Consider the following 27,202-nt stretch of genomic DNA (forward strand, 5'->3'; position numbering starts at 1 on the left):
CCCCACATGCAGACCAACTGGGATAGCAACAACACACCACAGCAGCGCTCTGTGTGCTGTCCCCAAAGGGCTCCCAAACAGGGCAGTTCTGCTGCCACAGCTGCCACAACCCTGCACCCAGCAGCCATCTGCAGTGTGCCATGGCACTGCCCAGCCAAGATACAGGCTCACCATCACTCTGCCAGTCTCTGCTCAGTCACCCACATCCTCCAGTCATCGGTAATGCAGAAAGATCCCCTTACCAGGACACGGGTGTAGGTCACAGCACAGCTGTACATGGACAGAAGCTAATATGGGCGCAGTCCTTCACACCAATCCCTCTGGCAAACCACACAGCCTCCAGTCCCAGTGCTAGTGCCAAGGCAAACCTTGTACCCTGCGCCCCGGGTGCCTCAGGACCCTTATGGGTTTGCAGGGCTGGACTGCTCAGCCCTGGGGTAGCATCACTGCTTTGTGGCTGATGAGGACCCAAGCTTGACCTGGGAAGGTAGGTTGCTGTCCCTGTCCATGTGGCGTGAATCACAAGACCTCCCCTCATGCTGAGGTGAGGAGCCACAGCACAGCTCAGAGCAGGACTCTGTGCCTAGGACTGAGCTGTGACGGGGCTCCTGGGATGTGGACAGAAGCTGTGGGTGGGAGTCCCCAGTGAGGCTGATCAGGGACATTAAGACCTACAAGTGCTCCTGGGGTGCTGGCACAACCCTGGCACACCTTCCCCAGCTGACCATCCCCAGCCCTGCTGGCCTATCCTAGTTTTCTGGGTGATGCTACAAATAAGCCAGAGGGGCAGTCCCAGCTCCACAGCCTCAGCAGGTTCTCTCTTGCCTGCCATGCCCCCTACAGCTCTTGGTGCCCCATAGCTCTTGACACCTTGCCTCATCATCTCACCAAGCCCTGCATCATCCATCAGCCCCCTTTCCAGGCCCTTGGAGAGGCTGCCAAGGTCCCAGCCTCACCGTCTGTTTGAGCTGCCCCCTCCCATTGCTGAGCATCCATGGGGACACTGCTGGAGGCCTCCCCACCCAGCACTTGTCCCCATGCTGCTCACCTGTCCCCTGGGGAGCCAGCCACTCCACGAGGAGCTGCTCACAGGCATCACGCTCCCCATGATGCTTGGCAGCTCCTGGTAGCTTTTCTTTGCTTCCCCTCCCAGCTCATGACTCCAAACGTGAGGCTTTTCATGGCTCCATAATAACTTGCAAATTACCCAGTACAAAAGGAGCTGTTTATACAACATTTCTGTCAGTCCCACAATTCGAGTGATGCTGCGGGGTTTCCGTGGAGACCCTGCGCGTCAGACAAGTCCTACAAATGCTACAGCTGGCATTAAGGGAATCTCCTGTCAGAGACAGAGGTCTCTGCTGGGCCCCCAGCCCTGGATGGGGACAAAGATGGGTACCCTTGAGCCAGAGCTGGATAAAGAGGTGAACTGTGTATCTGCACCCAGGGTTTCCCTGCCAGGTGCTCTCACCCTGTCTGTGCATGTATGTGGTCCTGCTGCAGACACACGGCCTGTGCCTTCTTTTCACACTCAAGTGGGATTAAAAGACTCATCAGGGATGCTGGGAAGAAGTACCAAGGCTTGGACTTGTCACATAGTGGTGCCAGGGCAAGGGTGCTGCCACTGAAACACCCACAAGGACAGCCCCAGGGCTGGCTGCAGGGAGGACCACCTTTGTCCAGACAAAACAGTCACTTGTATATCCTCTGACTATCCTACACCTGCTGCCCATTGGCCATAGCTCTCCCCTGCAACTGTGACTCTGTAGCCACCCCTCAGCAAAAGCTTCAGGAGTGACTCTGGGCAATCCCACAGATGCTGCACCCCTGGGAATAGCTGGGTCACCTCCAAGAGGCTGCACCTGCTGCAGGGACTGAAAGTCCTTTCCAGTGGCAGCAGCACCTGCAAATTCCCCCACCAGGGCAAAGCTGAAGTCACTGCAGAAGGTGCCCTATGGCAGGTGATGGCCACCTGCAAGTAGGGCAGCCCCTCTGCCCTGGCCCAGCCCCAGGGTGGCCCTGACAGTGCCCTGCTGCTCTGCAGGTCAGGGACCCAGGGCAGAGAATGGCAGCCAGTGCAGCTGTGGCATGGACAAGAGGCAGACCTGGAGCAGGTGGCCCCATTTCCACCCAGCTCCAGCTTTGCCTGCTGGACACACATTGGCCCCAAGCAAAGAGACAGCAAACACCTGCTCAAAATGCAGCATTAATTCCACTGTTCCAAGAACCACAGCCCTCCACACCTTGCTGGGCCTCCTGGCTGCTCTGCACAGATCCTGACTGTGCACCACAGCTCTGGCCTGGCACCAGCCCCCTGCCCCTGGCCCCAGCCAGCAGCCCCCTTGTCTCAGTGCTTGAATAATTGATGGCGGTGTGTGCATGCGGCATCTCGAGTAGGAGGAGGTCTGGGCATGAATTTTTCATGCGTTTGCACCTCCTGGAGCTGCTGGGGATGGTCGGTGGGAGGTGGGGATGTGCTGAGAGCCTGGGTAAGTGGGGACCACCATAGCTCTGTCCCCAGGGGAAATAAATACAACAGCGGAATGTCCCTTGTCCCTGGGCAGGGCAGCGCCACAGCACCTTTCTGACCCTGTGGAGGAGCAGTGCTGTGCTGTCCCCCCTCTCCCAAGGGCTGGGACACCCAGTGCCCTCTTCAGCATCGTCTCCCTTGCTGCCACAAGAAGGATGCCTGAGCACACTGCTCACTGCAGGCGGAGAACACAGGGATGCAAAACAGCAATGTGACCTTGGCTCTGGCTGTCTGGACATGGAGCGGGATGGCAGAAGGCATTACATCCCTGCCCTGCCAACCTCCGGCATACCCCCTAGCTGGGAGTGAGGGGCTGCATGCTGTGGGGGAAAGCAGGCAAGAGTGCAGGCAGCAGGGTGGAAGCAACCAGCCCCTTCCCAGTGCTGCCATGCCAGGGCACAAGCCAGCAGCCTGGTGTCGGGAGGCAGGAAGGGCACTGGGAGTGCTGGGCAGCCCTGGAAGAAGGAAAAGGCTGTCGTCCCCTCATGCAGTCCCAAACACTGGTGCTATATTTACCCAACTGCAGGCCTGGGTTTCAGCCTCTTGCCTGTAACACAAGCCCTGCAGCTTGCCAGAATTCGAGGGGATGGCACATTCCTCAGCAAAAATAACCCTCCAGCAGCAGGCGAGAGGGCAGGGGTGGAGGTGACTGACTGGACAGCTGCACTCACCACCCTGCTCACTGGGAGCAGACATCTCGCTCCGACAGACCCTGGGATGGGAACCTGGCACACATGGCCACCACACCAGCCCCCTGCCCAGGTGGATGGGGGCAGAGGTGGGAGCCACTCCGGGGCAGTTGGCATTAAACATGGGCACAGCGCTGCAAATTATGGGATTAAATTAGGCACTGAGATAAATGGCCAGGGATGCTGAGCCACCGGGGACACTGTCAGCACAGCCATCCCCAGTGGGCTCCATTACAACTGCCATGCACCATCAGCTGAAAAATTATGCCCATGTTGCCCCACTGTAATTCCTCGCACAGGAAGGGTCTGTGCAGGGCCACCACACACAGGGAGTTTCTGCCTCCTTTCCTGCCCCCAAATCCAGGCAAGTCCAGGCTGCTTCCTGCGCAGAGGAAAGGTTCCAAGACAGTTTGATTGCTGAGTGCAGATGGAGGCAAACGGAGCAAGACCCTCCACTGAGAGCCCAAGATGGACACATCCAACCTTGAAACAAGAGGCAGCTTGGATGGGGAGGATCAAGCAGTGCTGGCACAGTGAGGGAGGGCTGGGCTTTAAAAGGAGATTAGCTCAGGTTCTTAAGAGGTGATTTAATCCAGTTTACAGGGAAAAAATTCAGGAGATGCAGCTGAGAGGTGATAAAGGCTTTAGCAAGCCTAGGAGCAGTGAAGCTATGGTAGGGACCAGGGCTGGCTGGAAGGATCTGGAGGTTTCCTGGGTGGGTCTGGGAAGTCCCTGGACCGGCCTGGTGCTGGTGTGAGAAGGGTCAGTGCACTCCACGTGCACCTATGGAGCTGGGGCATGAGGGAGAACCTGTAGCAGGAGAGGGGCAGCTCAATGGGACACAGTGGGGGACAGTGTGGCACAGGGGGGATGGTGTGCCCCTGGTAGCCCCTGCACTTGGCTGCCTGGCCAGCCCCACACATGCTCTCCCCACTCCCCACAGCAAGCACTGACGCATGCAGGGAACCTGGGAGAAGAGCAGGAGAAAATCATTAGTGGGGTGGAGCGACAGATTCAGGGCAAGAGATTAGAGGAGCTAAATCGGGCTTGTGTGAGCAAGGGGGACTGCTGAGCTAGTGCAGGAGGAGCTTCCAAGGCTGAGCACAGAGATGGGCAACCCGGAGACCCCCCAGGCTACCAGCAGTGACCTGAGCCACCTTGGAGAGACCCAATGCCAGCCCCATGGAGATCTTCAGCCTGACAGTGCACCAGGGAGAAAAGGGGCTCTGTGCCCTCCAGAGACCCCTACCCGTCAGAGGCAAATGGAGCAAGGACACCACATCATCTCTGGACGCAGAGGACTGGGACCCCAAGTCCAGAGAAAGACCTGATCTTGCCAATGGAGCAAGGGCATTCCAATATCTCTGGACACAGGGGGCTGGGACCCCAAGTCCAGAGAGAGTTTATCCTGCTTGAGGACCCTGCGCACATCCCTCTTGCCCTATAGGTGGCTGATGACCTAGCTCACAGAGTGCCCCAGGGAACAAGGATGGGCTGTCCCTTCCCAGTACTACAAGGATGGCAGAGCTATGAGTGGAACTTCCGTGATCCCTGGAGACCTGTCCAGCACCTGGCGGGATGTGGCACTCCCTTGGCACTGCCACAGCACACCACAAAGACAGTTCTGCACTGGCACAGGGACAAAGCCACACCAGGGGCTGCTCTGCTCCTCTCTCAGCCCAGTGCCCCAGAGCCTGCATGGCTGCAGAGGTGTCTCTGGCCCAGGGATGCCTTTTTGGGTGGCTGTTTGCTCAATGGTGGTGCATCCATGGCCAAGAGCCTGCTGGGAGGCGTGCCCAAGGCAGGGTGACATTCACACTGCACGTTAGGCAATCCTTGCTGCTCCGTCCCTCCCTCAGCTGCCCCAGAAAGGCGGTGGTGAGGGCCGGCGGCTGGGAATTGGGAGCAGGGAAGAGTGCGTCAGCACAATGGGAACGGGCACCTGGGGAAATCAGGCTGTGCCGTGCTGCTGGGCAGCAGCAGTGGGGCCAGGGCCGGTGTGGCCATGGAGAGGTGCAGCTGCACACCTGAGCATGAAAACAGGGTGACCCCTCTGCTGCCCACCCAGGACAGGCTGCTCCTCCCCCGGGGCAGTGCACGTCTCCCATTCTACACACATCTCACCCCACATCCAACTGCACCGTGCCATGATCCCCAAAGGTGTGATGCACAGTGACTCCACACAGACTCGCTGCAGGGCAGAACCCCTGCTGCACGCTTCGCTGCTCCTCTTGCTACCCCACCAGGCTCCTGACCTGCATATGAACTTTTCTCCATCCTCCAAACACCACCTCTCCAGACTCCTGGCTCACAGAGGGCAACACCTCCAGTGCTCCCCTTCAGCATTGTGAAGGCTTCTTCTGACCTGCCACTGTCACCGAGTCCCCTGCTCAAGCTGCAGCATCTCTGGTGTGCCTCCTGTGCTGCAGAGTCCTAGCTGCAGCTCCTTCCCTGGAGCCTCAGGGCTCAGTGTTGCTTCCCTCACTCTGTGTCCTCACTGTCCCCATGCAGACAGCACAGTTCACATCTCGGAGCAGTGCCACCCACCTCCATGCTCCCCAACACTCAGGCCTTCAATGCCCTAGGGAGGTGGCATCCATCCTCCATGAGGAAAAATTTGTTCACCAAAAGGGTTGTGAAGTACTGGAACAGAATGCCCAGGGAAGTGGTGGAGTCACCATCCTTGGAGGTAATCAGAAGACATGTAGATGTGGCACTTAGGGACATGGTTTAACAGTGGACTTGGCACTTGGTAACTAGTGCTGGGTTACCGGTTGGATTGATGATCTTAGAGGTCTTTTCCAACATAAATAATTCTATGATTCTATGATTGCATGATTCCATGATGATGGGGCAGAGGGAGCTGAGCCTCAAACCTGCAGGACGAGGCCCATCCATACAAGGGCAGCAATCCCCATGCACTCCGTGCCTGACTGCTGCACCCAGGGGTGATGGTGATGAGCAGACGGGCTGCTACAGGGATGAGCAAATGCTTGTTAGTTTGCCTTGGCTAATTAACTACCAGGTCTCGCCCACCGCAGGGCATAGGCTCCACCTACTTGTCAGCCCTGCCTCTCACATGTTGGGCTCCTCCTCCCGGCCCACCGGCGTTCGAGTTCAGCCAGTGCAATGCCAGTGCCTGGTAAAGCTGTGATGGTGATCCCGCGGGAGTTCTGCCCGTGGCAGCTGGTGGGGGGGTACTGAGGACCGTGTTGGTGGCTGTGGTGGGTGGTACCACCAGTACCATGTGCCCAATCCCCATTTCTCTCTCTCTCTCTCTCTTTCTCTCTCCTCCTGCCCCAGCAGGCTTGGCATCACATGCTCCCAACACCTCTGTGCCCAGTCCTGGCACCCAGCCTGGCCTGGCAGCGGGTACTGCAGCCACATGCTCGCTCCAGGCTGGAGAGTCACCCCAGTGCTGCCGGCACCGGGCACCCCAGCCTGCAGCAGGGTGGGCACAGCAAAGCTCAGCAGCCCTGTCTGGCCGCAGGGCACGCACTGCATCAAGAGCCTGCAAAGCACTGCTGCCGCCCTCGGCAAACCCGTGCCAAGGTCTGCGCCAGCACGGCCGTGCTGGTGGCCACGTCACCCTTACCTTCCATGTCAATGATGGCCAACACAGCACTGGTCATGGCCTCTCCCTGCTCATTCTCGGCGACACATGTGTACACACCGGCATCCTCCTTCTTGCTGTCCCGGATCCAGAGGGTGCCATACTCCTCCCCACCCTGGGCCAGCTGCTCCTCGTTTCGGTACCAGCGGAGGCTGGGCCGGGGGTTGCCCACCACCACCACTCGCAGCCGGATGTCGCAGCCGGTGCCGATCGCTGCATTCTTCAGTTTCCTCACAAAACACGGTGCTGCCAGGCGAGCCGAGTCCTCCTCGGGCGGCCCCGGTTCTGCTGTGACCTTGGCGCGCTTCGGGGGGATGCCAGGGCTCGGCGGGGCTGCCCGAGGCTCCCCACCAGCCCTACTCATGCCGCTGCGTCCCTGTGCTCGGTGCATAGTCTGCAGCTCCCCCACCACCACCCGCGACCCCTGTCACCCTAAACCAGCACGTTGTGCCCTTCTTCTCCCCCTGCCTGCAGTCTGGGGGTGCTGGGTGCCTGACTGGGACGCTGGGGTAGTGGCGACCCCCCAGTCCAAATGCCGTCCGGTTCTGTGCCTCCCCCCACAGACTGCAGCCCCAAAGGTCGCAGCACTGTGGGCAAGCAAGGGGCTATATTTAAGCTGGGACTCGGGTTCCTGCTCGCCCAGCCGCCACTCACCAAGCTCCCGGTGCAGTGTGGCACTCACACCCCATGCTCTGCTGCAACCCCAAGCCCGCCCAGCGCCTCGGCACCTGCTCCTCGCCGGCCTGGGTGCGAGTCCCGCGGGTGCTGCCCGCTCGCTGAGCCGTCCCCGTGCTGGGGCCGTGGCGTCCCCCCCCTCACCCGTCCCGTCCCGCGCAGCCCCCGGCGAGCTGCGCTCCCTCTGCCCCCTCTCCTGAAGTGGCAGCTGCCTCTGATATGTCACATTCCTTGGCTGGGCTCCCCCTCTCTGCGCCTGCTGCCCCGTCCCTGCAGCCCAGCTCCACTTGCAAAGATAGAAAAGGGCCAGCACCTTTCCATATTAGCTGAGAGGCTCGGGGGGGACCCAGCTTTCCTCCCCCGCTTCCCCTTCTCCGGCAGTGTCATTGGATCGGGGCAGAGAGAGACCCTGACGGCATGTGCAGGGAAAGGACACCGTCATGCTTCCTGCAACGCAAGACCCCGGGCAGGAGCCAGCCCTTCAGGGCCCCTTCGCTCCATTCCCAGCAGACAGGAGAGGTGGGGATCCCAGCATCCCTGATCGCCACAAATACTCCCTGCCCGGAAGGCTGCAAACACATCAAGGCTCCATTTCTCTTACTGAGCCCCTGCCTCGCTGCCCTGGGCAGTGTGGGTCCCGGCCAGCCCTGCATGGAGCTGTTCAGCTTTGGGGCACCCGATGAGAGCGCCCACACTGCCGGGCTCCAAGCAGCAAGTAATCAGGGCCGGTCTGTGCCAGATGCTGCCCGGCCATCCCTGGGCAAGGCAGGGCTTCCCCATCTCCTGGAGCCATAGCACACGCCTCGGCACCTGGCCCTAGCCGCCCTCGCCAGGGGCTGTAAATCTGCGGGAGCAGGGAGCCAGCGACTAGACACGGTGCTTCCCAGCTGCGAGCCAGCCCCGACGGCTTTGGCACAGCCCATTGCCACCAGCCTAAGGATGCCAGCATCAGTGGAGCATCAACAGCAAGGAGAAGATCCCAGGATTTCCCAGCTTGGATGGCTGGGGCGCAGTGGAGTGGGATGCCTTGCTAGACCCACAGCCCGTCTGCAGAGTGGCTGAGCCAGCCCCAGGAGAGGCCTCGGGGGCTCCTCCCTGTCCTGCAGGCAAAGGAATGCTTTGTCCCCTGCCTGCCCCCAGGGGCTGAACCCTGGCATAGCCAGCCTGGGCCGACGGGGAGGGAGGTGTCATCCCAACCCAAGGCAACCTGGGAACTGTCCTCGATGTCACAGGGCCACCTGCTGGAGATACGCCTTGTGGTCCAACAACTCCCAGCTGGGGTTTGCCACGCTGGCCTCTCCGTCAGGGACACCCCCAGCCCACTCCCCATTGCTGGCAGTAGCACAGGCCTTGTCCCTAAAACATCGACCCCTGCCAAACCCTCCCTGGGATCTGCTGCCTGGCAGAGTTTTGTGGACCCTCCAACAACTCCCGGGGCAGAGCAACCCTGAATTGCTCTCCCACGTGGGACGCTCAACTCTGGGTTCCACTGCAGCATCCCCCATCGCTGGGATGAAGGAGCTGAAGCCAAGATGCCCACAATGTGACCACAGGAAGCAGGGCACGTGTTGGGAGGAAGAGGGCATATGGTGTTGGTAGGTTGAGGCCAGAGGTTGAGCCTGGGGTGCAATAGGGCAGTGGGTCTGATGCTCGCAGGGTGCAGGGCAGGAGGTTGATTAGGGGTGAGGATGGCTTTGCTTGCAGGTTGGTGACACTTGGAGGGGCTTGGAAAAGTCACAGGCAGGTGTGGATTCGAGCAGGGCTGTCCTAAGTGGGGGTAAAAAGGCTGTGGAGCTGAGAACCACTGGGACATGGTATGTTAACCCTAGGTGTGTGGGGGAAATACGGAACCATCACCCAGAGCCCCTTCAAACCTGCTCAGGGCTTAGCTGTCACTGCCCTGTCCCAGCAGGACTTTCCTACCCACCACCTGAGGCAGCAAAATGCTCGAGAACCTTCAGTGTGAGGAACACACACCTTTTGGGGGCCCAGCAGCGTAGGGACGAGAGAGCCCAAGGAGTTGCTTTCTCCTCCATCCACCCGGCCCTTGTGATGCCTCCCCACCACCCCCTCCCCACCCCGCCCCAGAGATGCACTGAGGACAGGGTGATGCTCCGCTGTTTATTTCAGCCGCCTGAAGAGTCTCATACACGTGGTTGGGGCACGGGGTGGCAATGCAAGGGGCAAGGGGCAAGGGGTGGCAATGCCTGCCCTGGCCCCCCGGACCTCTCTCCAGCTCCTCTCATTCTCTCCCCCCTCTCTCCCATTTACTCACTCCTCCTCTCTCCTGTGTCCACCTACAGGTACCCTCTCGGCTCATGGGCCTGGCCCCGTGCAGCCTCCTGCTGCTGGGGGTCCCCGCCACGGGGGGGTGGGGGGGGGGGCGGGCACTGCCCTCCTCTGCCCCACGGGGCTGCCTTTGGGGCCGGGGGCAGCGAAGGGCCCGAGCCCCCCTGGGCTGGGGGAACACGCAGGCTGGGGGCCCCCTTGCTCTGAGCTGGGCAGAGAACAGGGGGCTCAGCCCAGACCACGCCTGGCTTCTCCCCACCCCTAGCATCGCCGCCGTGCACCTGGAGAAGAGCCAGCTCCAGGGGGGCCGGCGGTGCTGGTGGAGGGGGATGGGTGGGATGAAACCCAGGGCTGTGCCCAGCGTGGGAAGGGGCCTGTGGGGGGATCCAGAACCCGCTGCTGGGACCGTCCGGCTCTCCATGGAGCTGGCCCAGGCCACCACCTGCTCCCCCCAGCCCCTCCCACCTGTCCCGTCCCTCCCTCCTGCCGCCCCCGGCCCTGGCCTGATCCTGACGCTGGCGTTGCCGCTGCGAAGCTGCAAAAGCAGAGCGAGCCTTTTGGAGCCGGAGGAGAGAGCCCGGGGGGTGTGGGGGGCCCAGAGGCAGCTGCATGGGGGAGACTCCTCAGGCAGTGCCGGGGGAGCGCCGAGAGGCAAGGTGGGGGGCAGGAGGGGGGCATGGCGGCGGGACGGAGGCAGGGACAGAAGGTGCCGGTGGGCTGCTGGAGCAGCCTCCTCTACAGCACTTCATGCTGCTGCTGAGTCGCCTCACTCACCACCTGTGGGAGAGAGGCACCGTGAGACGCCGTGCAATGCCACAGCAGAGCCCCGAGTGCGGGACCAGGCGCCGTGCTCGGCCCCCTGCCTCCCAACCACCCTCTGATGCCGCCCTGCACTCACCTCCCCATCACGGGTTTCGATGGTTTTGATCATCACGGTCTTTTTGGTGTGCACCTCCGAGCCCCGCTGCTCTGGGCTGGTCTCTGCAGGGGGAGGACACAGGGGATGGGACCACCGGGACACAAGGCATGGGGACACAGCATGGGTCTGGGGTCACTGGGGAACTTCAGCAGCCTTGGTTTAACCCCCTCCAGCTCACAGCAACACCCAAAAAAGTGCTCCCACAGCAGGGGCTCTGTGTGGCACCTGTGTGTCCCCAACCTGCCAGCCTGGCTACAACCCCCCAGGAGGGACATTTGCCCCAAAAGTGGGGAACTCAGAGGACTCGTCCCAGCTCCCCTTCCTCATGGAGTGGTGCTCACCTCGGAAATTGAGTGCAGAGGCAAAGGTCTGGTGCATGGGGATGCTGATCCTGTGGGAACACAAAGGGGAAAGCTTAGTGCCAGCCAGCCCTAGCCCTCAGGTGTGTGCTCACAAAGTTGGACCCCCAAAAAACCACTGACCCTGCTGTTCCCCCCAGCTTGGCCTGCCTCCCTTCCACTCACCGGTTCTCCTCGCCTTCCAGCAGTTTGCGGTATGTGGCAATCTCCACGTCCAGGGCCATCTTGACATTGAGCAGGTCCTGGTACTCACGCAGGTGCCGGGCCATCTCATCCTTCAGGTGCCGGATTTCCTCCTCCAGGCGGGCAATGGTGTCCTGGTACCCACCGGCCTCCCCCGCGAAGCGCTCCTCCATCTCCCGCATCTGGCGCATCAGCGAGTCGTTCTGGAGAGATGGGGTGCTCAGTGAGGGGGGAACCCAGAGGAGCCAGGGGTCACCTGGGGTGGGGACTGGGGATGCCAGGGCATCCTGGGGAGAGCCATGATCAGCCCTGGTCTTGGTCCAGCTGAAGTGGGACCATGATGGGTGACTGTCACACTCCACACCTGCCCAGCATTGGGCAGCAGGGTCTGATGGGGGCAAGCTGGGAATGTACCAGGCAACCCCAGCACCCTGGTGCCCAGGCCCTCCAGCAAAGCCATCCTGCCCCAGGAAGAGGGCACAGAGAGCTGCAGAAGGATGGGATGGCTGCCTGGGGGTGGCACTGGTGGCTGCTGGCTGGCTCCTGTGACCATGACTGTGCCAGAATGGGACTGTTGTGCCCTGTTTGTTCGCAACCACCTTGCCAGCCTGCAACCAGACACCCCAAGCCCTGTGCCCGCCTGCGTGGAGCCTCCCAGGCTGGGTCACATTTTACAATCTGCACTTCGATTCCAGGACTCTGCCAAAACACTTTGCAGGAGCTCAGGCCACTGCTGGGGGACATGCAGCCCAAATGTGGGGTACAAGGCCCCTCACAATAGCACTGAGAGAGCTGGGAAGAGGCCCCCACCCCAGAGATGTCCCAGAGGTCCCTGAGCAGCCTTGGAGCAGCAGGTCCCTGCAGGGAAGCTGGGGATCTTCCCAATGCTGCCCTTAGCTCACCGTGCCCTTGAGGGCATCAATCTCGCAGGTGTAGGACTGGATCTGGTGCCGGTACTCCAGCATCTCCTGTTTTGCCTGCCTTAGCGCATCGTTGTTCTTGTTGGCTGCCTGCGTCAGATCAGACACCTGGGGAGAGACCACGGTCAGTGGGCACGACCACCGAGATGGAACCCGCTGTGCCAGGGCCAGCCCAGAGCCTGCTGCTCCCACACCTTGGACTTGTACCACTCCTCAGCCTCGGCGATGTTCTTGGCAGCAATGCTCTCATACTGAGCACGGATGTCCCGCAGCGCAGCTGTCAGATCAGGCTTGGAGATGTCCATCTCCACCTGGATGTGCTGCTCCTGCAGCTGTGCTTGCAGCTCCCGGATTTCCTGCGTGGACAAGGTCACATCTCAGGGCACCCACTCCATTTTCCCTGCCCCATGAGTACCACTGGAAAAGGGGGCCACTTCTGCCCTACCTCTTCGTGCACCTTCTTGAGGAAGGCGATCTCCTCCTGCAGGGACTCGATACGTCTTTCCAGGTCGATGCGTGCCAGTGTGGCTGCATCCACATCCTGGGAGGGACACAGAATGAGGGATAGTGGGGGGTTGCAGGGAGGGCACAAGGGCTGGAAGGTGCAAATCTGTGTCCAGGACCATGCCCTGGTGGTGGGGCCAGGCTGCTGGGGGAAGATGGGGGTAGGAAGGAAGGTGGTGTTCCCATGCCACACTAAGGGGACGGGTACTCACAGCTCTGAATGCAGCAAGGTTGTTCTCAGCCTCCTCCTTCAGCTGGATCTCCTCTTGCAGCCTGTAGGCAGAGAAGGGAGGCTAGGGGGGTCTGGAGGAAGCTCTGTCCCTCCGTGGTGATGTCCCCCCAAGTTGTCCTTAAGCCCAGCATGACCCGGTAGGAAGAAAACAGATTGTCCTCTGTTCCCGGCAGGCAGCAGAGGACTGGCGGGGGGCCAGGGGCTCTTCCTCCCATTCCCTATTATAGTCAACGCCAGAGACATCACAAAGACATGAGGTCAGCTCAGTGCCACGCGCACTGCCCCAGCCCTTATAGGGGAGAGTGACCAGCAGCTGGGGGGACAGTGTGCAGGATCTGGCACAGGGGGTCCAAGAGACGGCCACCAGCTGAGCTATCCCAGGGAGACCAGGAGCACAGAGAGGTCTCAGCAATGCTGTGGGATGGGGCGTGAAGTGGGGACTCCTGTGGGGGAGGCTCAGGTCAGGATTGGAGATCCAGACTTGTGCCAGCGGAGGGGACAGTCCCGCAGGCTGCATGCCAGTGGAAAGGCAGTGGGGAGGAGACGGAGGCGCCCAGGTTGTGCTGGCACATGGGGTGGCAGAAACCCAACACCCATTTGTTCTGCACCCTGCTCCTCCCCTGTCACTGAGAGTTCCTTCATGCCACCACCCCCAGCTCCCCAGCATCAGGGAGGACCTCAGTGCTGGCTGGCTGTGGTGGTGGCTGGGGTTACAGACGGAGGCAGCAGACTGTGTCACCCCCAGGGGACGGTGTCCCCAGGGCACAGGGTCCAGGAGGAAAGGTGCAGACCATCAGCAGAACATACAGCTCCCCTCGAGTATCTGCCCCTACTGCCAGGTTCCCCACGCTGGTCAGTCCCTGGGGGGGTCCCTCAGCCTGTCCACCCTTGTGGATAATCCCCACAGGTGTAGGACTGGATCTGGTGCCACAGCTCTTCCCCAACATCAGCCAGGTGCACAGCATCTCTGGGGTCTCCCACTGCCCACAGGGCACCATGGACACTCACGGCAGGCCTGGAGCATCCCTGGCCTTCAGAAGTACAGCCACTTCCTTTCCTCCCTCCTTCACATCTGGAGCTGATGGAGCACCCTCCTCGGGTTATCTGCCCCCTCACTTCTGCCTGCCTGACTGCATCGGCCTGTCCATTGATCCCACAGAGCTCAGCTCACCCATGGGCCCAGCAGCCCTCCCCAGTGTGAGCAGAGATGGGGACCCCGGGGTGAGGTGCACTTCAATCTCCCAGTTCTGTGTGTCCTGTGGTGTTACAGCCTAGCCTCAGCCCCACAGCAAGGGAGAGCATAGGGGACACCCCTGCTATGGGAGCTACTCTACCCTCTGCATGCTGCCTCAGTAACCAGAAAGTGGTCAAGGGGGAGAGAGTACTGGGGTCATTATGGGCTCTGAGTGTGAGGCACAAGGATAGCAGTAAGCAACCGAGGGGCTGCCAGAGTGAGCTCTGCCCCCACCCACCCCTAGGGATGGAGATGCACGGATGGATGCCCACAGGGACTCTCCAGGGCCCCCCCACTCACTTCTGTTTGAGCTTCTGCAGGTCATCAAGCAGGTTATCACGCTCAACTTCCACACGAGCCCGCTGGTTGGTGAGCAGGTCCACCTGGCGCCGGAGCTCCCGCAGCTCCTCCTCGTACATCTCTGCCACGCGGGTGGGCTCCTTGCCCCGCAGGCGGTTCACTTCAGCCACCATGAGGGCATTCTGCTGCTCCAAGAAGCGCACCTTTTCGATGTAGTTGGCGAAACGGTCATTGAGCTCCTGCAGCTCCACCTTCTCATTGGTGCGGGTCTGGAGGAACTCCTGGTTCATGGCATCTGCCAGGCTGAAGTCCAGCAGCTCGCCAGCACCCTGGTAGGCACTTTGGTAGGAGCGCAGGGGTGTCACACGGGTGGTGCGGAAGGTGGACACGCTGGGGACGGCCGAGGTGCGGGACACCTGGTAGACGCGGGAGGTGACGGAGCTGCCGCTGCTGCCCTTGCTCCCGAAGGAAGCACGAGGGAAGACTGGGGAGCCGCCAAAGGTGCGGCGGTAGGAAGAGACCCGCTGGCTGGAGGAGTAGGACTGGCTCATGGTGGCGGCGTGGGGAGGCGAGGCCGGAGCAGGGAGCAGGCGGAGGGCTGGCGAGCGGCCGGCACAGCTCGGAGAGGCGTCGGGAGGGGACTGCGCGCCGCTATTTGTATCCTGCTGACATCACCCGCCCCTCCTGCTGCCGGGCAGCTGGGGGATGCTGCTGCGGGGGGGATGGCCGGCAGCCCCCGCCCACTGCCCCTCACCTGCCCGCGCCCCCCGGAAAGCGAGGGCCCCTGGGCACCCCAGAGTTCCCTGGTGAGGCCTTGACGTCGGCCCCCACGGCTCTGCCCCATCCATGGGGGTGCGAGGGGAGGAAGTGGGGCAGGCTGGTGGTGACCCCCCTGTCAGAGCGCAGTGCTACCCACAGGGGGCCCAGACAGACAGACAGACAGACAGCCTAGGCTGACGCCATGGAGGGAAAGAAGGGAACACAGACCTTCACAACATCTATTGACCCCCTTGAGCCAAGCCCCATACCAGGTAGTCGTGGTCCCCAAATTGGTCTTGAGCACCCCAAAGGGCCCTTGATGATGCCCTGACCCACACGCTGGTAGGAGCACAAGGCTCAGGTCTCCATGTGGGGCCAGACTCCAGCCCCCCCATCGAGAAAGTGAGCAAGGAAGGGCCCTGGAGCGGGGTTGATGTGAGGGAACCCCTGCCCTGAGTGTGCTTGTACTGACCCAGCACCCAAACTCTCTTTCTGACATGGGGGGCTGAGCACTGGCCAGGGTCTGGGTGTTTTCGGAGTGCTGCTGAGTGACCCCAAGCAGGTGCTGGGTCCAAGTCCCAGTGACAGTGACGTCAGCCCCTGTCCTCGCTCCGGCACATTCCCAAAGCAGCAGGCACTCAACCAAAATAGCCTTCCCAGCTCATACTCGTGGGGTGTGGGACATACATACGTGGTATTTATAGTGGGGGAGGCACTCTGTTAACCCTTCTTGCTCCAGGCGTGTGGAGAGAACAGCTGGATGGCGACCCTGCCTGGAGCAGCCCCTCTGATCCCCATCGCCCTAAGAGCAGAACAAGGTCCCCAGGTTATCCCGAGGCACTGCAGGCTCTGCCCTGTCTCCTCAGTCTCCCCTTTGGCCGGGAAGTACATTGGGGATCACAAAGCCCAGCCCAGCTCCCCAAAAACTCCCAGAATGGGTAATTTCTGAGTCCATCTGAAAACTCCACTACAGCTTCCTGGACAAGCGGTGGGCTACATCAGGGACCCTCACGGCCCTGCACAAACCCATGCCACCTAAAAAGGACATCCTGAGGGAGGGTGGCTGTGCTGGGGGAACCCCTCATGAGGGTTCCCCTTGCCTGGGCAGCACCCCCTCCTCCCCAGACTCCCCAGCACACCTGGTGACCCCCAGCTCTGTCCAAGCTGGGCTGTTTTGGCTGACGTCAGCTGGCTCGGCCCCAGTGCCTTTGTCCCTGAAGGCCCTGCTGGAGGGGACTGCTGTGCCACTGGGCACAGGGTGACTCAGCAGCAGGACAGCACTCAGCCCTGCCTGGCCCTGCACCTCCCAGCCTTCAGTCCTGGCTGTAACACAGATGCCAAGCAATGCCATGGCTCACCCATGGCAGGATCAGCATCAGGCAAAGGCTCGGGCTTGGTCATGGAAGCATTCTCAAATGACCTGGCCCTGGGAGAACTCCTCCCTGCTGCCTCCCTGCTCTGTGTCGCTTGGGGAGACAGCTAAAGTCTGGGTCCCACAAACATGTAGGTGGGCAGATTCTCAGTGCCCTGCATCCCTTCTGCCCCTCCAAGCCCCCCATCCCTGGAACCTCTCCCAGCCACCCAGCTGCAGAGTGATGCGGCATCTTCCCAGAGGGTACAAGCTGCCTGGAGGAGCCTGCCTTTAAAAGGGAAGGTATTTCCAGATGGGGTTGTTTCATCCCAGCACAGGGGGAGGATGGAAGAAAGGGGGGCACGTGGGGGGAGAGTAGATGGAAAAACAGACAACATCCTTCGTCCTTCTGGCCCCATTCCGAGCATGCCCTGCACATCCCAGAGCCCCGCACGTGTGCCCTGCCTGTGCCGGCAAGCTGGTCCTTAGCCGATGTGCAGAGGGGCAGGTGGGTGCCCCGTGAGGGGGACTCAGGGCATCTGGGACAGCACACCACCAGGAACAGAGTTCAACCATCCCTTCTTATGACCCCACCCCACTGCTGTGCCAGCTGCTAGTGTGGGGAGGATGGACTCCTCAGGGATGCTGTGTCCAGAAGTGCCTGGCACCCTGCCCTGGTGTTTCAGGTAGGTTGATGCAAATCCCATCTCAGGCCTGGGTTGCCCTTGTTCCCATCCTCATCCCATAGAGCAGGGGGGTGCAGAGTTGGGGTGCTCCAGGGAGAGGAAATGCACTCTTGGGCACTGCTCTTTGGAGAGAAAGCAACTCCGTGGAATTAACCAGTAGCATTCTCCTGACCCTGCTCTAGGGCAGGCTGCTTGAAGTGGCCTTTCCTTAGCTTTGTGACAGCCTTCCGGTATGGCTCTGGGCAGGCAGGGGCCCCACGTCTTGCAGAGGGTGGACCAGCCTCTTAGGAAATCCCCGTCTGCTTGGAGGACCCAGCGTGACAGGAAGGAGGGATGAAGTGCAGGACCCAGAGACCCTGCCTGACTCCCATCCCAGGGACAAGATGCCAAACACTCTGTGCCAATTAAAGACCCAGAAGCTGCAGAAAGTGAGGAGGCTGCACAGGCCAGAAGTGCACGGCTGCCGCCTGTCCTATCCAGCCCCGTTCAGCCTCCCCACAACTCCATCCCAGGCCGGGCTGACCCAGACCGGCGGAGCCTGGGAAGTGGCTCCTGAACCCCCGCACTGGCCTGGTCCCAGCTTCCATCAAACCTTGGATCAGACTGCTGCCAGGAAGGCATTTGGAGCTGGAATGTCAAACAACTCCCTCTGGTCATGACATCCCTGTGAGCAAAGCCAGCTGCATCCTGCAGCCGCCCCTCCTTCCTGGCCCTCCCTCCCTGCTGCTCCCCCAGGATTTAAACCCAGCACAGCCTCCTTGGGCTGTGGGTGTCTTGGGGCTTGAAGCTAGGCAGGATGTGGGGACAGAGTGATGGCCCCTCCTTGTCCCTACACTCTGCCACCAGGACCCTAGTGGCCCCTTGTGCCTGGCCTTAGCTCAAGGGTGAGTTGAGGGTTGGGAATGAAGAAATGAGGGTGTCCATCCCCCTCCCTCCTGACCCCTGGCTGTCTTCCTTCATCCCGCTCCTTTTACAGCCATGAGCCTCCCAGACGCCTTTACCCTAAGAGGGAAGGACTGTGTGGCCCATTCCCCAGTGCTGACGGATCCTGGGTGCGTGCTATTGTCTAAATAGGAGGTGGCTCTCCCTCCCTGCCTGGAGCAAGGCCCAGCCTGGCCTGATGGGGTCCCAGGAGATGGTGGGTGCTGTGAAGTCTGCAGCCCCCCACCCCTGCTGTTCATCCCAGCTTTCCCCATGCCTTTGCCCACTCCAGAGCTCAGAACCAGGGGGTGCACAGACTCTCGGTTTGCTCCTGGTCCCCACCTCCATGTCCCCAGATGATGGGGATGCTGAGGACATTGTCCTGTCTGTGAGTGACACAAGAATGCTGGGGTGCCTGGATGCCCCCATGGCAAGCATGGATGCCAGGGGTGTCCAGATGCAACCTGTACAGATACTGGGAGGTGCTTGCTCACCTCCCTTGGTCTTTGTATGTCCTCTGGATGGGCTGTTGCCTCCATGTTTCATGAGGATGCTGGGGGTGAGCTGTTGCCCTGAGCCATGTAAACGATGGGAGAGACCAGCTACTTCCGTGTCCATGTGGATGCTTGAAGCATACCCCTGCCCCATCACTCATCTACAGCTGGTCCTGTGATCCATGGGGATATTGGGGATGTTCCCCCATCCCTGCTGCCTAGGGGCAGGCTGAGTGTGCTCACCTGCTCTCATGGTCCTCATGGGGACATTCACCTGCCCCAGTGGTGTAGAGATACTAAGGATGCCCAGCTGCCCTCGTGATCACAGGGATGACTGAGTGGCTGTGTGGTCCGTAAGGGTGCTGCAGGCCTCGACAGCATCACCCGTGCCAGTGAGATGAGGTAGCATTACCCGCTGCATCGCTGGCGGCTCACGTAAGGCATGGTGGCCATTCACTCAGCCTCCAGCAATTCCTGGGCAGTGATTTCACTTTCCCATGCTCAGACACGTGGGCTGGGATGCGGGGACCGCCTCAATGGATGCCATCCCTTTGCTCATCCTGGCAGGGCTGGCAAAGGGGGGTCCAGGCAGCCTGGCAGGCAGTGGGAGAAGTGGGTGGCACTTCCTGGAGCTCCGCTGTGTTTACAGTCTCTGTCCTGGACCATCTTGCCATTAACCCCTTCCAGCAGGGAGGGCTAAGCACTGCCTGCCCATCCCCAGAGCCTACTGCTATCAGGGAACACTTCCTGGAGCAAAGCCTGCCTGGAACCCCACCTGGGCTGCCAGGGGACATGGGAGGGGCCACAGTGCCCTGTCCCTACCAGTCCTGTCCCTGCCAGGCACCCCTGGGCACACATATGAGCCCAGCAGCAGGGTGCATACATGCAGAGGAGGAGCTGGTGCTGTTTTGGAAGGGCTGCCTGTGGTTCCCTGCTGCACCAGACAGTTCATGGAGCAGTGCAGGATGGGGACAGAAGCAGTGTCTTCCCAGAAGCACGGTGATGGGGTAGGGGGCAGCCATGGCAGGTGCTGTGCAGCCCTTGGCACCCAGCCAGGGGTGAGTCAGAGCCCACCCAGATATAGCCATTGGGAGCTTTTTCTGGAAGTCCCGCTGTGCTGGGAATAGCTGTGGCACGCCAAGGCACTGCCCTTTGCTCACACCAGCAGGGCCAGACGAAGGCCACACCCGGCCCTGCCACTCACTCCTGCTCTGACACCCCAGATCCAGGCAGACCCTGTCCTGCACACATGCACCCCAGGATCCATCCACCCTGAGCACCCGCTGGGTACCCATCCGCTCTGGGCATCCACCAGCTGGGAAGCCATGGGCTCCAAACGTCCTCAGGTGTCCGTCAGGCACAGCCTGGGAACCGTCCAAGAGCACCTGGCCCTGAGCTGAGTTCAGGCAGCAGAGGGGGATGCTGCTGGCAGGAGCAGTGTGGGGATGGCTGCTTGGCATGCATGTCCCTTTGGCACATGTATCCCAGCTCTGGGCTGGAGTGCTGGGTGCTCCCAGCCTGGTCCCAGCCTGGGGGGGCCTGGCCTGGGGGGCCTGGCCCTGTGTTGTGCTGGGGTTGACATGGAGACCCTCCAGCTGTCTGTTCACAGGTTGCCAGGCAGTGGGAGTGCTTGTTCCCATTTGGTGGTGGGGAGAGGCAGGTGCTGGGGGCTGGAAGCATAAATCCAGAGCTGTCAGGAGCTCTCAGCACGACAGGTCACAGGGTCAGGGGCAACAGGACCACCAGTTTCCAGTCCTCAGAACACAGACAGCGTCTCCAACTAACAGGGTGCCCATGAGGGCAGGAGCTGGGAATCCAGCTGGCACCCAACACCTGGGCCCCATGCAGCACTCACAGGCTGCCACGTCTGTCTCCCAAGGCCACGCACCCATTGCTAGGAAGAAGGGATCCTTCTGGGAAACGATGCACAAGAACTGATTGAAACCCAAAACCCCACTGCTGCATCCAGTCCATGCAGGGAACCCAGCCAAGGGCAGGAGGCACCCTAATCCATGCAAGGCCAAGGGGTCCTATCCCTTGGGAATGCCCCTGGGGCTGACAGGCAGCTGGGGTGCTGCCCTGCCACTGAGCCAACTCTCAGAACCCAGTGCATTGCTGTCACTCAGACATTTGTCTCCAACATGGCACCAAGGGCTTGTGCCTTGTTTCCTGTGAGGGCTAGGCAGTGCCGAGGCAGGGGAGCAACAATGACGGGGGGCTGCAGCTTGGCTGCAACCCACTCCAAAGATACCCAGCCTCTGGGAAGCGGGTGTGCTTCCCTGTGCACCTGCATCCCAGTGCACACAGGCCAAGCCCCATTTTGGGACAGCCCTTGCTCCCCTAGTTAGCCCCAGAACTGGGTCACACCAGGGCAGGATGGGTGACCATCCTTGTGGAGCCTGATCCTGCCCCTTGCTTCCCACCCTGGCCCCTCCTGGCTGTGTCCCTCTGCCACCTGCACTTAGTTCAGCTCTGCCCTAGCTTTGGCAAGCACCGCGTTTTCCTGCTCTGAGGGGTGCATGGTGTGGATTGCATGGTGAGGCGTGCAGGCTGAGAGTGCGATGTGCATGGTGGGGGGTATAGGGTGCGAGGCGCAGGGTGTGGATCGTGGGGGCATGGGTCACGGGGTGCAGGGTGCACATTGCCGATTGCAGGGTGTGGATTGCACGGTGTGGGGTGCATGGTGCAAGGTGTGGATTATGGGGTGGAGATTGCGGGGTGTGGATCGGGGGGCAGGGATTGCGGGGTGTAGGGCTGGGTGCAGATTGCGGGGTGTGGATTGGGGGCAGGGATTGCGGGGTGTAGGGCTGGGTGCAGATTGCGGGGTGTGGATTGGGGGCAGGGATTGCGGGGTGTAGGGTTGGGGGCAGGGATTGCGGGGTGTGGATTGGGGGCAGGGATTGCGGGGTGTAGGGTTGGGTGCAGATTGCGGGATGTGGATTGGGGGCAGGCACTGCGGCGTGTAGGGCTGGGTGCAGATTGCGGGGTGTGGATTGGGGGCAGGCATTGCGGGGTGTAGGGCTGGGTGCAGATTGCAGGGTGTGGATTGGGGGCAGGCATTGCGGGGTGTAGGGCTGGGTGCAGATAGCGGGGTGTGGATTGGGGGCAGGGATTGCGGGGTGTAGGGCTGGGTGCAGAGTTCGCGTTCGGGGTGCGGGCTGCGCGTTCCTCCGCGCCAGCAGGGGGCGCCGGGCGGGCCGGCGCGGGGTGGCGGCGGCGGCCATGCAGGTACCGGGCGGGCGGCGGGCGCGGGACGGGGTCGGGTCGGTGCTGCCCGGGACGGGGGTTCCCGCTCCCGCGGGGGTCCCGGCCCGGGGCGGTGTTTTGCCCGCGCTGTGCGGTGACGGCGGTGTCCGCAGGCGGCGGCGCAGGGCTCGAAGGCGGCGGCGCAGGCGGCGGCGCAGGAACTGGTGAAGTTCGTGAACCGCAGTCCCTCGCCGTACCACGGTGAGCACCCGCCCGGACCCCTCCCCGTCCCTCTGCCCCTTCCACGCGGGCGGCCCTGACGGCTCTTCCCCCCGCAGTGGTGGCCGAATGCCGCAGCCGGCTACTGCAGGCCGGCTTCCAGGAGCTGAAGGAGACGGAGCACTGGGACGTGCGGCCGGCGCAGAAGGTGGGCCCGGCCGGGACGGGGCAGCGGGAAGCGGGGGTGGACGGGGCGCCTCACCCCTCACCTCTACCCCTCTGCTTCCAGTACTTCATCACCAGGAACTACTCCACCCTCATCGCCTTCGCCGTCGGCGGCCAGTTCCAGCCCGGGAATGGGTTCAGCCTGCTAGGGGCCCACACCGACAGCCCCTGCCTCAGGGTAAGGTCGGCTGGCTGGGTGCTGAGTTCTTCTCTGGGCTCCCCCAGTTTCACGCCACGAGCAAAAACTATCCTGACTACCCCTGTGCCCTGCAGCACCATTACTGGCTCCCTACACCTCCCAAATCTGCCACCCAGAGCAGCCCATGCTGACCCCCTGCATTCTCTGCCTGCTGCTGTCTCCTCTGTGTCCCCTGTCCTTTAAAGCCCCTCACAGCACCCTGTGCTGGCAGCATCAGCGATGAGGCTCTGGGCACGTGCTGCCCAGTCCCCACCAGCTGCCCAGTCCCCAGCGCTTCATGGCTCCAGCAGTGACACCTCTGCTGCTGCCCAGGTGAAGCGTCGCTCTAAGCGGGGACAGGTGGGCATAGTGCAAGTTGGCGTGGAGACCTATGGAGGGGGCATCTGGAACACCTGGTTCGACCGTGACCTGACTGTGGCTGGGAGGGTGATCATAAAGGTAAGTCTGATTTAGGGCAATGCACAATCAGATAGCTGTGTGTCTCTGGCTCTGGGTTGCTGACTCCCACACAGAGTGGCATCTGCTGCAACCTCTCAGCCCTGCAGGCCTGGCCCCAGAAGTCCTCCTTGTGTTTCAGGACCCAGCCTCGGGGCGCCTGGAGCAGCGCCTGGTGCGTGTGGAGCGGCCCATCCTCCGCATTCCTCACCTGGCCATCCATCTGCAGCGCAGCATCAATGAGAACTTTGGGCCCAACACCGAACACCACTTGTAAGGCCTGGCTCAGCCCCAACCCCTGGCCAGCCCTTGGGAGGGCTGGGACCCAGCTAGATCAGAGCCCCACCTCAGCTCTCCTTTTGGCAGCCACTCATTGCAGTGGGGAGGTCTGCAGTGGCTTTTAGCCCCATAGAGTCCTTCCAGGAGATGCTTCCAAGCATAGGACACTGGGGTGTCCTGAGGTGGCACAATAGATGTGTGTTTGAAATATGCATTCTTTCTCCATTTGGCATAGCAGTGGCTCCCTGGAGGAGCTAGGCAAACACCCCAGGAAGCATTGGCAGTGTGTGACCCAAGCAGGTGAGGTGAGCAAAGCTCTGGGAGTTAATGTTACTGACCCCCACAGGGTTCCCATTCTGGCCACTGCTGTGCAGGAGGAGCTGGAAAAGGAGGTGCTTATGGAGTCCACACCTTGCAGTGCTGCAGCCCAGGTGAGCTGTGTGCCAAGGATCAGCAGGGACACTTGCAAGGACCTCATACTTGTCACCTTTGATATTCAGTCCTCAGGGACGTGCCACGGGGTTCCCCCTGTGGACTCCTGGTAGCCTTCCACTCTGCCTCACAGCTGTGTATGTGGCACATCTGCTCCTGCTCAGCCATCTCTCTCTTCTCACCCTTGTGTGCAGCCAGTGTAGAATGGGTGCATCTCCCTGAGGAGGAAGGGCAGGGAGGGCAGCTAGCACAGGGGCAGAGAGCTGTCCTGGGTGAGCTGGGGGGTTGAACATGAGACATGTTAGTAGGAGAGAGGACTGCCAACATAAGCAGGGACAGCTTTGCAAGGGGAAACCTGGAGTTTCTCCTGCCATCCCCTGCCTGCCCTGCCCGCAGCTGTGCTTTCTTCCCAGGCAGAGCGGCACAGCCCTGTCCTGCTTTCCCTCATCTGCCCCCAGCTGGGGGTGAAACCAGAGCAGATTGTGGAGCTGGAACTATGCCTGGCAGATACACAGCCAGCGGTGAGTAAGGACAGGAGCCTCCCTCTGTCTGCATACAGCCTACGGGCTGGCACTACACAGGTGTTACCTGGCACACATCCTCTGCCTGGGGCGTGCCAGGGCTAGGAGCTGAATGGAACAAGAGGAAGCTGCTCCTGAGAGGCAGAGATAAGGGTACTGGAATGGGGACCCAGTGGCAGGTACTTTTTGGTGACCCAAAGCCTGTGCCCTACTCCTCTTGGCTCTCTGCAGACGCTGGGTGGTGCTTTTGACGAGTTCATCTTCTCCCCACGTCTGGACAACCTGCACAGCTGCTACTGCGCCTTGCAGGTGAGACAGAAAAGAACCTGGAGGCTGCAGCGTGGCCCCCACGCAGCCCAGGTCAGCTTTGGGCTGGCCCAAGGCTCTGCAGGGAGTTATGTTCTCGTGGAATGGGCCTGGATTCTTGGAGGATCTGGGGTTGGATGCCCGCTTTGCTGGGTGTGTGGGGTTCCTGGCAGCTCCCAGGCGTGACTCCTGCTGTCTCTGGGCAATGTGTGTGCCCACAGCTCCCTTCCTCCATGTTTTGGGCTCTCCTGTGGGATTTCCTGGTAGCTCAGTCCTGAGATTCCCAGCATGGGGTGGCACTCAGCTGGTGTCCATTCCCCCCTAACCTTGCAGGCCTTGATTGACTCATGTGCAGCACCCTCGTCCCTCTCCCAGGAGCCCAATGTGCGTCTCATCGCACTCTATGACAACGAGGAGGTGAGTGAGGGGCACAGCCGTGGGGTGGCTGGCACTGGAAGGAGCTCCATGTTCTTTGCTCTTCCCCAGCCATGTCTAGCAGGAGAGAGATCCCACACCCCAGTGGAGGAAGCAGGGATTTGTTTACACCCACGTGGAGCATGGCCCAGGCAGGGGTGGGAAGGACTGGTGTGGTAGGAAGCTGCTTTGTTGGCTTTAGGGAGCCCCCTGTCACTCATCTGGCCCCTGTGGTGCTGTGGGGTTGTGCTGATGGTGATCCTTGGCAGGTAGGGTCAGAGAGTGCACAGGGCGCGGAGTCCTTGCTAACGGAGCTGGTGCTGCGCCGGATCTCAGCATCGCCACACAACCTGACAGCCTTCGAGGAGGCAGTGGCCAAGTCCTACATGATCAGTGCTGATATGGCCCACGCTGTGCACCCCAATTATGTGTGAGTAGTCTGAGCCGTGCCACAGGTGAGGGCAGCCTGCCCTGCCACGTATCCCCATCACTCCCCAGGTAGTACAGACAGGACAGTCCTTATTGCAGCAGGGAGGGAAGGCTAAGGTGTGAAACTCTTGCTTCTCCTTTACAGGGACAAGCATGAGGAGAATCATCGTCCAGCCTTCCACAAGGTGAGGACAGCCCTCTGCTTTGGTTGAGGATGGCTGCTGTCTGTCTGTCCTGCAGTGCTGTGGATTGCCCAGCTGTTCCCAGGGCACAGCTTGGGAACACTCAAATGGGAAAGGTTTATCCCGCAGTGGGATTTGACTGTGCCACATGTCTGATGTTAATCACTTGGGATCCCAGTCTTGTCCCTAGAGCCCTTCCCTGCTCGTAGCTGGGGCTGTCCCCATGGAAGTGCTGTCCCCATCCCCGTGGGCTCATCCAGGGAGGGGAGAATCCAGGGGTGTGTTGGGGTGGTGCAGCATTGCCTGGGCATGAGTGTTTCCAGGGCCACTGACTATCCCTGGCTCCCACCATGGGCCTGTGGTACCTTTCCTTGTGCAGGGCCCTGTCATCAAAGTGAACAGCAACCAGCGCTACGCCTCCACAGCTGTCACTGAAGCCGTAATCCGGGATATTGCCGCCCGTGTGGGCGTCCCTCTGCAGGTGAGCAGGGCTGGGTGAGCCCTCCTTGAACATTAGGAGTTTGGGCTGCAGTCCAACTCCTGGGTTCATCAGAGGGGGCCTGTGCCAGAGCTCCACCCCTGTTACCATGTCTGACCCCACTGGGGTCTGTGTGCTGCCTGTTGCTCTCGGGCTCCAGCTCCAGGGCTGCCTCAGGGAGTGGGCTGGTAAGCAGGATGGGAGCCTAGCTCGAGTGTGTCCTATCTCTGGATCATTTTGAACCCTGGCGTGGGTCAGTGCTTCTTCCCTGTCCCAGGTCGCTTCCCTTCAGGGCCGAGAGCCCATATGGGAGGCCATGGGGCAGCATGTGGAGCTGCTGAGGTGTTGCCTTCGTGCAGGAGTTCATGGTGCGCAATGACACACCCTGCGGCACCACCATCGGCCCCATTCTGGCCTCCCGCCTGGGGCTGCGTGTGCTGGACATTGGCTGCCCGCAGCTGGCCATGCATTCCATCCGGGAGATGTGCTGCACCTCGGGGGTGCTTCAGAGCATCACCCTCTTCAAGGTGAGCCCTGTGTCCCCCATCCTGTGCTGAAGCCCTGCTGCTCTACATCTCCCACATGCCCATGTCCCCATCCAATCCCTGTTTTGGGGCTGAGCCCAGCCATCCCACAGAGCTCCCCAGCTCTCTAGAGCAGCACAGGTACTGGCTGCTTCTGGAGGTGCTGCCTCTCATCCCAGCCTTCCCCAGTGACTGCCATCCCTAAATAGTTCCTATGGCAACCGGTGCTAGCCTTGAGTCAGCGATGGGTTACTATGGTGACGCGGTCCTGCTCTCTGCGAGTAGCTGCCTGCTATGACGCTGTGACAGGGAGCTGCTGCCTGCCCCCGCTGCCTGTCCCCCCACCCCGCACTGCCTTGCTCGGCCCACCCTGATGGCCTCTCTTCTTCCAGGGCTTCTTCGAGCTCCTGCCGACGGTCAGCAGCAGCCTGGTGGTCGACTGAACATGGCGGGGAGGGAGCAGCAGTGGGTTTAGTCCTGGGGTCATTAAAGCATTTCTCACTCACTGACGAGTGGTCCATGACTGTGGCTGACTCTGACGTACATGGCTCCCACCCGTGCTCTCCCCTGGAACTGTGAGCGAGACCCATTCACCCATCCACAATCCCTTGTCGAGGGTTGCCGGGGGTCTCCGCTAAGGTGCAGAGCACGGCTCAGCTCCTACCCAGGGAGAGCTGGCAGGAGCACGTCCCCTATCGCGGGCCGCCCTTTTCCG

The 27,202-nt window shown here is 61.1% G+C and overlaps 3 protein-coding genes across 4 annotated transcripts in view; 1 reads left to right on the plus strand and 2 right to left on the minus strand.

Annotated features, from left to right (window-relative positions):
* The window catches only part of SPEG (striated muscle enriched protein kinase), a 38,954-nt gene extending 31,301 nt beyond the window's left edge, over positions 1-7,653 (minus strand). For both annotated transcript variants that reach the window (XM_082285292.1, XM_082285291.1), the window contains exon 1: positions 6,815-7,653. In XM_082285292.1, the coding sequence (XP_082141418.1) occupies positions 6,815-7,223 (409 nt within the window). In that variant the 5' untranslated portion in view covers positions 7,224-7,653. The remainder of the gene's footprint in view (positions 1-6,814) is intronic.
* A 1,961-nt stretch (positions 7,654-9,614) lies between these two features.
* DES (desmin) lies at positions 9,615-15,082 on the minus strand. Its single transcript, XM_082285427.1, has 9 exons — positions 14,448-15,082; positions 12,894-12,954; positions 12,623-12,718; positions 12,372-12,533; positions 12,160-12,285; positions 11,240-11,460; positions 11,057-11,106; positions 10,695-10,777; positions 9,615-10,573 (listed from the first exon to the last, which is right to left on the minus strand). Exons 1-9 carry the CDS (start codon positions 14,996-14,998, stop codon positions 10,532-10,534), a joined length of 1,392 nt encoding a protein of 463 aa, XP_082141553.1. The 5' UTR covers positions 14,999-15,082; the 3' UTR covers positions 9,615-10,531.
* Positions 15,083-21,858: 6,776 nt separating this feature from the next.
* Positions 21,859-26,996, plus strand: DNPEP (aspartyl aminopeptidase). Its single transcript, XM_082284750.1, has 15 exons — positions 21,859-21,886; positions 22,018-22,105; positions 22,183-22,271; positions 22,353-22,466; positions 22,800-22,925; positions 23,065-23,195; positions 23,548-23,632; positions 24,047-24,154; positions 24,386-24,463; positions 24,794-24,877; positions 25,144-25,304; positions 25,449-25,488; positions 25,865-25,966; positions 26,323-26,490; positions 26,880-26,996. The coding sequence occupies exons 1-15, from the start codon at positions 21,881-21,883 to the stop codon at positions 26,928-26,930; spliced, it is 1,431 nt and encodes a 476-aa protein (XP_082140876.1). The 5' UTR covers positions 21,859-21,880; the 3' UTR covers positions 26,931-26,996.
* The last annotated feature ends 206 nt before the right edge of the window (positions 26,997-27,202 follow it).

The sequence above is a fragment of the Coloeus monedula genome (assembly GCF_965178545.1).
Source record: "Coloeus monedula genome assembly, chromosome: 7".
In the NCBI taxonomy this organism is placed as follows: domain Eukaryota; kingdom Metazoa; phylum Chordata; class Aves; order Passeriformes; family Corvidae; genus Coloeus; species Coloeus monedula.

Excerpts from the sequence above, each read along its gene's own strand:
- DES (XM_082285427.1), bottom strand. The coding sequence starts at position 14,998 with ATGAGCCAGTCCTACTCCTCCAGCCAGCGGGTCTCTTCCTACCGCCGC. Across the intron at positions 12,955-14,447 it reads CTGCAGAAGCTCAAACAGAA|GCTGCAAGAGGAGATCCAGC; the intron begins GTGAGTGGGGGG and ends CTCTGCCTACAG. Across the intron at positions 12,534-12,622 it reads TCAAGAAGGTGCACGAAGAG|GAAATCCGGGAGCTGCAAGC; the intron begins GTAGGGCAGAAG and ends TTGTCCACGCAG.
- DNPEP (XM_082284750.1), top strand. Across the intron at positions 22,106-22,182 it reads CAGTCCCTCGCCGTACCACG|TGGTGGCCGAATGCCGCAGC; the intron begins GTGAGCACCCGC and ends TTCCCCCCGCAG. Across the intron at positions 24,464-24,793 it reads GCTGCTACTGCGCCTTGCAG|GCCTTGATTGACTCATGTGC; the intron begins GTGAGACAGAAA and ends CTAACCTTGCAG.